Source organism: Marmota flaviventris, chromosome 4 (assembly GCF_047511675.1).
Source record: "Marmota flaviventris isolate mMarFla1 chromosome 4, mMarFla1.hap1, whole genome shotgun sequence".
Lineage (NCBI taxonomy): Eukaryota > Metazoa > Chordata > Mammalia > Rodentia > Sciuridae > Marmota > Marmota flaviventris.
The window spans coordinates 163300871-163313454 of NC_092501.1; the positions used below are offsets into that span (position 1 = coordinate 163300871).

At 42.3% G+C, this 12584-nt stretch overlaps 1 protein-coding gene across 1 annotated transcript; it reads right to left on the reverse strand.

Moving 5' to 3' along the window:
* Positions 1-3294: 3294 nt before the first annotated feature.
* Positions 3295-9852, reverse strand: Lig4 (DNA ligase 4). The gene is made up of 2 exons (XM_027938942.3): positions 9789-9852; positions 3295-6771 (listed from the first exon to the last, which is right to left on the reverse strand). The coding sequence occupies exon 2, from the start codon at positions 6735-6737 to the stop codon at positions 4002-4004; it is 2736 nt and encodes a 911-aa protein (XP_027794743.3). The 5' UTR covers positions 6738-6771; positions 9789-9852; the 3' UTR covers positions 3295-4001.
* Positions 9853-12584: the final 2732 nt, after the last annotated feature.

The following is a 12584-nucleotide window of genomic DNA, read 5'->3' on the forward strand; positions in this document are numbered from 1 at the left end:
ACAGATCCAGAACTTTGAAAATTACCAGTTTTTAAAGGTGGCACCATTTTACACTCCCAGTATTGAAATGATAAGGAAACAGACTTTAAGGAGGGTGAATCGAGACTTCAGAGCAGAGGAAACAGTCTTCCCCTGTTCCCACCTGAAGTGCATGCAATACAGACAGGGACGTCTGTCTCACTAGGAGACACAACAGAGCCTGGAGCTCAGGAGGCACTGCGTCTGTGGATGGTGAAGAGGTAAGAGGAATCAGACAAGGTGAGAGGAGGTGACTTTTTGAGTTAATAAGTTTGTGGTCTTGATTGTGACAATGATCTCCCAGGTGTGTGCTTATCTCCAAACTCATCAAATTGAATACATCAAATACAAGGAGTCTCTTGTTTCAATCAAACCTCAATAAAGTGGTCTAAAAACTGAAACTGAAAAAACAAAAACAAAAAACAAAATGAAATGAGCAACCTGATCTGAGGTCGATAGCTGGCCTGCAACTCTTCAATTCACTTTCCTGGAGCACCAGATACAATCCACATTCTGTAGTGTGGCACTTCATACCTTCCAAAATCTACCCTACCCTCTGTACCTACAGAAGTAGGTACAGCGAGTGCTCTACCACTAGCCCCGCACTTCTGTATTGCCTACGCCTTTATTTGTAATCTTGGCTCTGCGGAAAATCCTTCCGTACCACGATGCCCGACGTTCTACTTCTTTCTGAATCTACTCACTTATCACATCGCGGATGGCCTAGGTAAGAGTAGCAGATAGAAACTGAAGAGACCGTACTATGTGCTGTGCTGTAACTCTGTGCTCCAACCTTGGTGAGACAGGTGTCCCTTTCACTTGAAAATTAAGAAACTAAGGTTCAAAGAGGTAGTTGTGGGTCAAAATAATACACAAGTGATAGGACTGGAATTGAGCCCCAGGTGACCTGGCTGTAGAAGGTGTCCTCTCCCCTACTCCATGTGGCTTTTTAGGACAAAGCTTTGTTCCCTTCAGTAGGAAAACACTCATCTTTGGCATCCAATTATCTATCCTTTGGTACATCTTGAGTTCCTTGAGGACAGAGACTGCCTTATTCATCTTTTTACCATAAGGATTACCAGAGAGAGAAGGAATTTCTTATATTGGTTGAAAATAAGTCGTAGCAGTTTTTACAGAATAGCTCTGGAGCTAAAGAATGCCACACTAGACAAGCCCAACCCATTTTCTCAAGAGCGAGGAGTCCAAGGGCCCAAAGTGATCCTGTTACTGAGACCTCAGGCCAAGCCACGTGTGAGCAGCTACTCCAGCCTGAGGAGTGAGTGACTGAGCCTGGATCCAAGTCTTCAATGACTCAGAGGAGGCTCAAGTTCCTGGTAAATCCTGTCCTGCTTCCTGGAAGAAGATGCCTGGCCTTGGGGAACAGGAGCCAAGCGTTTTCTCAGTCGGCTTCAGCACACTGATTCCATCAATAGCCGAATGACGACTGTGACAAGGAACAAGACAACCAGTTGTCCTCGTCCGTGAAGGCCCACTCTGGTGGTGGGCAACAGTGCTTTGAGAGGGGGACAGTGCGGGCTGGGTGTGGGTGGGGCAGATCCAGAGAGCGCTGCGGCACAGCGGTGCGAGCAGCGCAGCGGGCCTAAGGGGGTGATGGAGGGGCATGAGGCACAGAGGGTACTGAGTAGGCAATGACGCCAGCTAACCAAAGCCAGGTAAAGCAGGGCCAGCTAGCCCAAACCAGGCCATGGTACAGACTGGATATTACGACTGATGGCAAGTCAGTGGTTTTAACCAGAGGAGTAACACGATCTGATCTGCGTCTTTAAACACTTTGTTCTGGAGAACAGAACATGATACAATGAGAATGGAAGGAAGGCTAGTTAAGACACCAGTGAAACAAACCGGGGGAATGGTTAGGTGCTGGCCACTGGCGTGAGGGGAGAGAGGTCCTGTTCTGAATAGATGTGCTAAGCATTGTAGGAATGAGGACAGATGGGCTGCCAGGGATAACTCCACAGTTTTTACCTTGAGCAGGGTGAGTAGTAAAGAGAAAATACTGGAAGAGAACACACCCTATTTGAGATATCAAGGGTTCAATTATGGTACATGAGCAGATAAAAGCATGTGATCTAGATTACTTTAAAAATAATCTGAGCAGACATGGTGGCCCATACATGTATTCCCAGCAGGAAGGTTGAGGCAGGAGGATCACCAAGACTGAGGCCAGCCCGGGGATCATGGCATGAGCCTATTTCAGAATAAAAAAAAAAAAAAAGTACTGGAGATGACGCTCTGTGATAGAGCACCCCTGGGCTCAGTCTCAATACTGATAATAATATAACAACACCTTGGAGAAACAAAAGGAAAGATTGATCATCCTTAGCTATTCAAACTGGGAAGAGTACACAGCGGGCTCATTACACTAATTTTTTAATGTTTCTTCAATGGAACTTTGTAAAAGAAGTCAAACACTGGGTTTGAGAGGACTATTAGATGTCATGTGGAAATGTATGTAGTTATATATAGGAACTGTAGTTCAGCAAAGAAATGAGGGTTAAAGAAATGTGGGAATTGTCAATACACGGGAAGTGACAGGGACAGAATACCTACACAGGGAATTAAAGTACAGAACAGGTTCAGCAATGAAAAACCGAACCTCCCCGTGTTTGGAGATGGGGAAGAGGAGAGGAAGCAAGAAAATCACCTTCACTGGGGTTTTTAAACACATATCAAGAGTTACTGAAAGATACCTAAGAAACAGCATTTCCACTTCTGAGGACTATATCCCCAAAACTCATAATGACACTATGAAGATTTATCACACTGCTTCACAGGAAATAAAAAAGGGAAAGAAAAATAAAAATAGAGGAAGCTCTGTGAAACAATCAAAGCCCGAGCAATAATGGCTAACCAGATACATCACAGTGCATCCAAGAATGCGCACAGCCACCAACAGGAGGCAGGCAGGTTCAGGTGACCAGAAACAGCCTGAGGACTCCCAAGAGGTGACAGCATTGCGGATGGCTTTATGTCTGGGAGCTGCACTTCCCTTACGATGAAAACCTCCACAGGTAATATGATCTTTGGTGGCAAAATAATGGGCTTTCACCCTCACCACACTTACATGTATTCAAAAAATTTTCCCATTAGACAAAAAAGTGCAAGTTTTAAATTTATAAAGCTCATTCCATAACATGACACAAGAAGTACTTTGAAAAGGAACTTGATTCAAACCAGTTAAAACTTATATTGACAGCACAAAACCTGACAGAAAATAACTACTGAGGAGTTTTCAAAATAAAGATAAATAAAACATTATTTTAATATATTAAATACTTTATTTAAATCAAGTATAAAAATCACACATTTGTTCTATTGTTTCACAAAACTTCTAATATCACATTATCTACACACAGTACCTCGGGTACCAAATTCCATTCATTTCGACAATCATGAAAGAATATTTTTAAATATAGGCTGTATTTCAAAATTTGATATATAAATACAGATACAGATACACATTGACTTTAAATAATCTATTTACAAAAGCTATTTTAAAAAGCCAAAGCAATTTACTGGCCTCTGAAGAAAATTATGACACACATGCCATTTTGACACCTACTCAATGGATTATACCTAGAAAATTACTTGGTGAATACTATATACTGGAATACAAATTCACATAAAATTACTTGATTTAAAATCTGTTCAATTTTAGAATAAAAAATTAAATGTAGGCTCACTTTTAAAATTGCAATTTTTACTGGGTGCAATGGCACACACCTGTAATCCCAGTGCTCAGGAAGCTGAGGTAGGAGGATCATAAAATACTATACTACTAAGAGAATTTCTTGGCTTTGGGTCATTCCATTTCTTTCCTCTTAGAAGTTAAAAAGTATTATTAGATACAGTAAAACAATTTTAAGCATAGATTTAAAAAAGCAAAATGCAGTCTGCCACTTCTTCATTACTGCATATTGCAATGGGTCTACCAGATCCAAGGCCTTCCAAAGAAAGCTGGCTTATACCAAATACTGATTTTCTTCCTGTAACTCACACTTGTCTACCGAGTCAATTACCCAGCGTTCTTGAAGGATCTTAAACTTCTTCTTAAGAGTTCTTCTAAAAGCTTTAAAATCCGAAACACGACTGTGATCCTCCCCAACAATTACATGGGACACTCCCTCAGCTAAGTGAGCAGCCACCTTTGCCCCGTGGAACCGGAGCTCCAAGGCGCTGATGGCTAATCTCGTTCCCTCGATTCTGGTACTCGAGTCATTAATAACAGTGTACATGTCCACATAAATGGTGTGGTGTCGAAACATACTGAGAGGAGAGCAGTCCCAAGAGTATCGATACTCCAAATCAGCAATCACAGAGGCCATTTCTTCAGGAGTCTGTTCATTAGAATTTTTAATTCCTGAGAACACTTCTTTCAGTAGGTTCAAATCTGTATCAACAAAATAACTATCACCATAGCGATCATATTCACGGGCAAAATGCTGTTTTGTTGATGGGCACATGTGAATCATAAAGCGAGGCTGCCATGGAACACAGCTTTTGGTCTCAAAACATTCTAAAAGCCACACAGGCTTGACAACATCATGTGTATCAGAAGCAATAATGTTTTTCACTCTGATGTTCTCAGAACCTGCAATTACACAGTATGTGTCTGGGCCTGGATTCTGTACAATATAGCCACCGAACTCTGCAATTCTGTTCTCCAAGTCAGGCTTTGGATGGCTGTCTGTTCCACTCATAACACAAAACTCGACATCTTCAAATATATTGGAAACTTTGCTAACGTTAGAAAGGTTAGGTGCCTTTAGGTGTTCAATAACTCCAATAGCCTTCTTCACCTTTGGGGGAGCTCTCCGCTTTTTCTCTTGTGGTTCATCATCTCCACCTGGGCAAAAGTGCTTTGAAGCGAGCTTTCCAGAGGCCTTCCCCCGCAGCTGTTCTAAGTCCTCCAGGGTCATGCACTCATGCCACTCCTTGTCATCCCTGATCTTCTCAATCCGCGGAAAACGCAACGTGCAGCCAGTTCTGTACATATCACTGGGGACAATCTCTGCGGCCTTAACCTGAACGATGACAGAATTGCAAGGCTCGATGTACACTTCTGGCTTCTCTGTTCCACACAAAATGCTGCCTGGTGGAGCTTTTCTATGAAAAGCTTTCCAGTAGTTGGCCAATTTCAAACCTAGATCATACAGTTCTTTCATGGTGTATCCTGAGCCAACACGACAGAGAGTATGAAACACAGACGGCTTCTTACCAGGAGGGGGCTTCTCTGCTACTGCACACAAAAAATGAGACATCATTCCACCCCGCAAACCTTTACCCCAATAGCCTCCCACAATTAAGATATCCAATTCATCCATTAGTCCAGTGACATACTCAGGCTTAATTTTTAACCATCCTTCACCTCTTTTGTCTGGCTTGTAAATGGACAAGGGATGTTTTATCATGATTCCCTCCTCTCTCTTATCTATTGCTTCATTCAATGCATCGATGACTTCATTCTTGGTATGAGCTTGTGCTTTCTGCACTATCTCCACCCGACCTGGTATTGGTGTAAAGGTACTGCCAAGGATCTCATACCTTTTTCTCAGGATCTCACGTCCTAGCTTTTTATTATTAACCATCAACACGTCAAAAACACAATAACAAGTCTGCAGATCAGAATCTTCCACCATCCTTTTAATATCAAACTTATTGCCCTTTTGCATAAAAGTCTGGGTGTTTGGGTTGTAGGCCATCATCTCTCCATCAAGGATACAGGTTTGCACATTTGGATGGAATGCATTATGAATGAATGGGGTGAGAGAACCCTCTTGCGGAGAGGCACCAAACTGTTCAGTGTAGTTATAGCCATTTCGGGAAAAGTACTGATAAACGTCGCCATCTTTGTGCATCTGCATCCGCTCACCATCAAGTTTGGTTTCGATGTAGAAACTCTGGTGTCTCATGTCCTTCTCTATGTGCTCAATGTTTGCTATTGCAGCTAGCATTGGTTTGAAGGCAGAAAACAAAGTGATGGAAATGTCAGTGAGTCCTACAGAGGGATCATGCAGCTGTGTACAGACTTTTTCCAGATCTGTGGTAACATTATGCAACTCGACAGCATCACTGTGAAAAACAGAAAATATAGTTTGCTGACTAACACCAAGCTTTAAGTCCTTCACAATCATTCGTATGAGCCACTTTTGTTCCAGTGCTGAACTCTGAGTTATAAGCTGAAGAAGACTCTTTTTCACCAAGTCTTTTCTTTTGGCAGAATTATTGCTGGCAATGGAATCTAAAAGTTCATTTACTTGCTGTATGGTTAAACTTCCTTTTTGCAAACATCGGGGCTTCAGCACAAAGTAGGCAATCATTGCAAAGTCCCCAGCCTCTCCACGCGTCCCAGTGGGGGTCCTGTAATTGAGGAGCTTTAGGGCATCTTTCCCTTCCCTCGGCAAATTAAGCAATTCAATATAAAGCTTGGCCAGCATAGTTTCTTTGATTCCATAAGCCATTCTCTCTCGTTCTAGCTGAGGAAGAATAAGTCTCATGGCCGGATAAAAAGAATCTGTAACATTTTTTTGGTTCTTATGAAGTGCATCATGAAATTTTCTCCAAGAATCTAAAAATTCCTTGAAGTGTCTGATTTTTTCTACACGTCCTTTACTTTTCTGTATTCGCTCTAAAGTTGAACATAAATCTGCAAAGGGAACATGAGATGCAACAGTCTGTGGAGTTTGTGAGGCAGCCATGGAAGCAGAGGATCCTTTGGTTTAACTAATGATGCTAAAAGAGAATAAGAGAAACGTAAAATTCAGCTACGTTTTTAACATAATGGCCTTACAGAAATCACCTGTTTCATAGTAAATATTTATTAATGTTTAGTAAATGAAAATGTATCAATTCTATATAAGACATATGAAATGTGTTTCAACCTCTACATATAATAACCATTTTACTTAAACCTAATTTGCATGTTATCAACAGTATGACTTTCTCCATTTCCTGAAATTATAACAATGAAAAATAATTTTGATCTTTCTCCCTAAATACCAACATTCATCGAATCAATTCTTTCATTGCATACTTATTTACCACATAATACAAAAGAACACTGCTAATAAAAAAGGTAGAAAAACAAAACCAGGAACAATACACTTCATTTCTAGGTCATGAAGTAAGGTCTGCCTTTTCATGTATCTTTTTTCTCAAACTACACTGCCCAAAACAGATGTTCTTTAACACATAACTCCCACACTGAATTGAAATTTGACTTCCTAGGAATTGTGAAACCCTAATCATAGATAAGGTCTTTGACAAAACACTTGTCAAAGATATCTATGCAAAATCATTCCAGCAATTCAAGACCTAATTCAGAATTCTCTCCCCATGAATTCCTCACTTTAACTATCCATTTCATCACAGGTACTTGCAGATTTATAAACACAAATCCATTAGCACACTCCCTTTGGCTCATGCCATATGCCAGTTATCCCCAAGTACTCAGTGCTGGTGCCCACACCAGGCACTGCACTAGGGCAGATACACCATGTTTCTGCTTTGAAAGAGTTTACATTCTGTGAAGAAAAAAGGGTGTAGTCAGAACTAACTATAATGAAATGTTAAGTGCTTTAGCAAAAATAAAACAAATAAAATGTAGAGATAATTTTTTCACTGAAGTCTTCTAAAATCAAATAATAGATCCTTTGTTGGGTTAGGGGCTAGAACATTTCCTACAATGGTTACCAAACATGTAAAATTCCTTTGAAGTTTTAAATATTGATGTTAGTTTTTCTAGAATCTATAATATATCAGAGCTATTTTAATTAAGGCTTAATTAAAATAAGCTATTTTTTCCAAAATAGACTTCAAGTAAAATGAGTGCTCTACAGCTTCTCTCGAGATCACAGCTTCTCTTGTCATCTCAGATCCTGTCTGGCACACCAGCATGCAGTGGAACCAGAGGCTTTTTATGAAGTAAAGAGCTCTACTCTAGAGTAAAAGCCATGGGATTCCCCACTTCAGCACACAAAACAGATACACACCATCTCTACAGGCCAGAAACCATGTTGTAATTTCAGCTACCGGTGGCAAACCCATAGTAGCTTTGTTTGCCTGTCACTTACTAAACCCCTACAGTTGGTTCCTGGGAAAGCATATGGGGAAAGTCGTGCTGATCACATATGTACACACCAACCCACTGGTGGGGTACAGCCTCGTTCTGATGGCACTGGCAATGGTTCACAGCTGCCACTGGGCAGCCTGCAGAGAAAAACCATGCCCCTCTCAGTCTAATTTTTGACAAAGCAAGCCCCACTTCTACTAAGCAGTTTAGATCAAGAGATAAGCCCAGGACAGACCACTTTCCTCAGACTTTGATTATAGTAACTGCCTTCCCTTTCATACTCTGGTTTGCATAACTGACTGTACCACCTGGTTCTCTCAAGTGGATATACTACAGCACACATGCTGCATCTATAATTTATGTAATATATATATAAGATTAACTTTATTAAGAAATACTTCTCTGAATATTCAAACATTGATATAGTTTTTATAGATCTGTTTGTAAATGCCACATGGTCTCAAAGTCAAAATTTCATTCAAGACTTCAATTACTTTACAAAATGACAAAATTTAGGTAATGGTGTGAATACACATGTATCTTAAAATAATTATATGTACAGGTAATGAAATTACAAAATTACTATAAAAAGAATAGACAATTTTTGCTTATTGCCATTGCATAAAAAGTCAAATATCTGGATCTCAATTTTCTTTTATATGCACTCTAATTTTATTTTTTGGATTCTGAGCTTTTTAGCTAATTCTTTCCATTTGCAATGAGACAAAAAAGCTTTGTTGTTATGCTCAGTTCTGGAGTCTAACAAATACTCAAACGTGGACTATAGCTGTGTGATTAATATGGGACAATTTCTTAAAGTTTCAGCTTAAGAGTACAATGAAGTTTAAAAATAAAAAAAAAAATTTAAATTTAAAAAACCTTTGGAAATTAGAAGGGGGATGAAATCAGATCATTTTTACATACGTGCTCAACCCAGTGCCCTATTAGGAAATCCTTGAAACTGTCAGTACTTTAATGTTTACCGATCCGCACAACATTTAAAATCTAATAGTGCAATATTGAGCAAATAAGAATGGGTGGGGGGAGGAGGATGCTTCAGTTTTAACAGTAATAAAGTGAAGCTTTCAAGAGACTGGAAGCAGTAATTAACACAACGAATGCATCCGGCTGCTGCGAGATGCCACAGCAAAACCAGGGTCCGTTTTAATTAGTGATCATAGAAGATGTTCAAGCGCTGTTTTATTGGAAAAAGAGGAAGTGGCAGCACAATTGAAGTCCCCTGTGCAGCCCCGGACCAGCTGCTGCCCTCCGAGACAGAGGACTCGCGGAGCCAGCGCACCTGCCCTGGCACTTGGCGACACTCTGGGCGAATCTCAATGAGAAGAAACTAGCGGCCGAGGATCCGGGACCCCCAGGTGCGCGCAGCCGAGTGCAGGCGCGCCAGGGCCGACTCCCTGCAGGCCGGCAGCCTCTGCAGGCGGCCCCGCTGCGCAGTCTGCAGCAGCCCTCCGCCCGTTCCGAGCCCAGCCCCAGCGCGGGACCCAGGAGCCCGGCGCCCACGCAGTCTGGCCGGGCGCACCCCCCAGGTCCAGCCGCTGGCACGGGCGGCTCCGCACCGCCCTAAACGCACAAAGGAATAGGGGCTCCAGCCGTAGGCCGCCGCGCCCAGACCTCGACCCGACCGCGCCCACCGCGCCCACCGCCACGGAAGCCTCACCTGCGCTCGCCGCCCTCCTACCGGACGTCCAGAGCCGGGACCTGACACCAGACCGGAAATCCCGCCCGCAAGAACAACACTTGCAGTTGCGAGCCGCGCAGGCGCAGTGCAAACGCGAGGACCAGCCGTCGCGTCAGAGGCCGGCGCGCGCAGGCGCAGTGGCGTTCGAAAAGCCCCCACCCCCCCAAACCCTGTTTGGCCTGGGGAGAGGGGACCTGAGAGCGATTGCCCGGGGTTGTGACTGGGAACTCAAAGTGGTCTTTGCAATTAGCCTACTACCCGCAACTGTGGATTCCGTCATTAAGCACCTGCTATGATATAGTACATGTGCTAGATATCCAGTATTGAGGTGCTAGATATCTAGTATTGAGGAACAAAAACAAACTCAGTCCTTATGTTGCAGGAACTGCTGCTTTGCATTGAAATTTTGCAGTCATCTCTCCTCTTTCGCCTTGGAGAATGAGAAATTATCTATAACAGGTGGGGGGAGAAACTCTTAGAATTATTTCCTTTTAGGATAAAATAATATTGATTTAAAATCAAAGTGAGATTTTGCTGCAGTGGGCTCTGATAATAATTCTAAAATGTTTTAACTACCATGTGGGATTATCTAATGTACAAAATCCTCATTTTACAAAACTCTCACTTAACTTAGTTCACAGTGCTAGTTTGAAATGGACCTAGATCCTATGGCTTCTTCCATGTTAGCAACGTTGTTACTTTCTTTGTATGTTTAGTTTACTGGAATTACTGGATATTTGTCAGAAATCATCTGTGATGTTGTAAAGCCACACGATACTGTTCTGTCAATAATTCCCCCACCCCTACTATTCAACTTAAGTATCAATTTACATTGGAAAACACCCAGCAATGTTAAATTAGAAGAGGTTCCATTTGCTGGTCACATGCAAGAGCTCTTGTCTGTCTACTTGTCTTGTTCAGTATTTACAGTGTTCTTACAATTTCAGGTGCTGAAATTGTATTATTGAAATGAGAACCATGAATTACCTAGCTAGACAAACCAGAAATTGATTCTAAGCCCAGTCCCCAATTTGTGGTGTGATTTTTGCTGCTTGGTTCAAAGAGAACCAAGGTTTTTCTACAAAGTATTGTGAGAAATTAAAAGCCCAGAGGCTGGGGATATTGCTCAGTTGGTAGAGTCCTTGTCTCACATGCACAAGGCCCTGGGTCCAATCCCCACCACCACACACACACACTAAAAAGTCCAGGGTTCCATTTTCAGAATACAGTATTTAGCCTTAAATTTGAAATGACTTGGGATATAAAATAGGCAGCTTCAAGTACAGCAGAATAAGAAGTTAAAAGCAGTTAACACTGGAATGTACAAATTTATAGACCCTTCACCAACAGGAAGTGAGAAGCAAGGGCTGACCTGAGATAAAGTGTGTCAAAAGGTGCTCAATCCAAGGAGACTTTCAGCCACAAGAGAACAAAGGGAGATGGGGACAACTAAAGGTAGATTTCTTTAAATAACCCAATAGGAGACAGTAAAACACCCCTTAGTACTCTGCCAATGAGGAACCAAAGGCAGGATCTTGAGTTCTAGGGCATAAAATACTGGTAATGCTTAGTTTGTGCATCCTGACCACAGGCACCCCGATCTTGCAAGACCATCATTAAAGTAAACCTTCATTCTTGTCTTGTGTATATTAGTCCATTCTTTGCCTTTGGACAGGTAATTGTATTTCTCATAGTATCTTTTAGAGTTGCTGTGACTGTTAATTTATTTATGTAAGTCATACTTTAAGACTTTCCTGGAGCTTTTCATCTAATAGCAAGATACATTTGTTAAAACCAACCAAACTGTCAGGGGACAAACAGATGAGCATCGTGAGGACATGAGGTTAAGAGAATAATTCTTTAAAATGGGTTCACGGTGTGGACCCCCACATGATTTCTTTTCAAGAGTCAATTCACCTAGCCCTGCCTGGCCTAATGGGACAAGATATGTCATATTCCTTTGCAAACTACCTGTTAACTGCAAGAGAAATGCAGGCCCAAGATAATGTTGTTGGAAGAACCCGGGAGTCTTTTGTGACCAGATCCTGAAACTCTGGGAGAAAGGGTAGTTCCTCCTAACCATAAAATCTGTGAGAATGTATGGTTAAGAATCCAACTGGAGTCAGCACGGGCCAAGGTGACCTAGAGTTACTATGACAGTGCGGACTTGGGAGTCTTACGTCCCCCTGCTGTTAAAAGTCAAGAGGTGGATGTCAGGTGGGATTCTCTGGAAATTTCGCAGGGATTTCCAAATCTGAGGTGCAGGAGAAGCAGGGCATCCCTCTCTCATCTGAGAGGACCCACTCCCTCCTTTGAGTGTGGCCTTCCCCATTCCTGTTACTCCAGTCAACAGGTCTAAAATCTGATTTGGTCGCAAGAATCGGGATTTGAACGGGGGTATTGGGGGGTGTCTTGTGTCGCCTCAGTTTCTTGGAAGGCCCCTGTTGCGTAACAAAAAACAACAACTTAGGAGATATCCTCTTTATATATAAAATAGAGCTTACAGAATGGGACTGGCCCTGGGGGGAAAGCGAGGCAGACAGGTAAACCGGGGTAAACCAGCTCCTTGCATGGGTGCAATGCTGATCCACCTGAAGCAATGACCTACGCGACCTAACACGTTCCCGCAGGCTTGTGCTTTATGGAACTTGGAAAAAATAAATCCTCTTTTCCTTTGAAGAACCCTCCCAGTGTGCACGATTCAGGCCTGCCTCTGCCCTGCCACTCCGCTCTTGGGGTCAGAAGGGGGACCCTAACAACCCCATGGGCAGACAG

Coding starts and splice junctions, on each gene's coding strand:
- Lig4 (XM_027938942.3), bottom strand. CDS start 6,737: ATGGCTGCCTCACAAACTCCACAGACTGTTGCATCTCATGTTCCCTTT.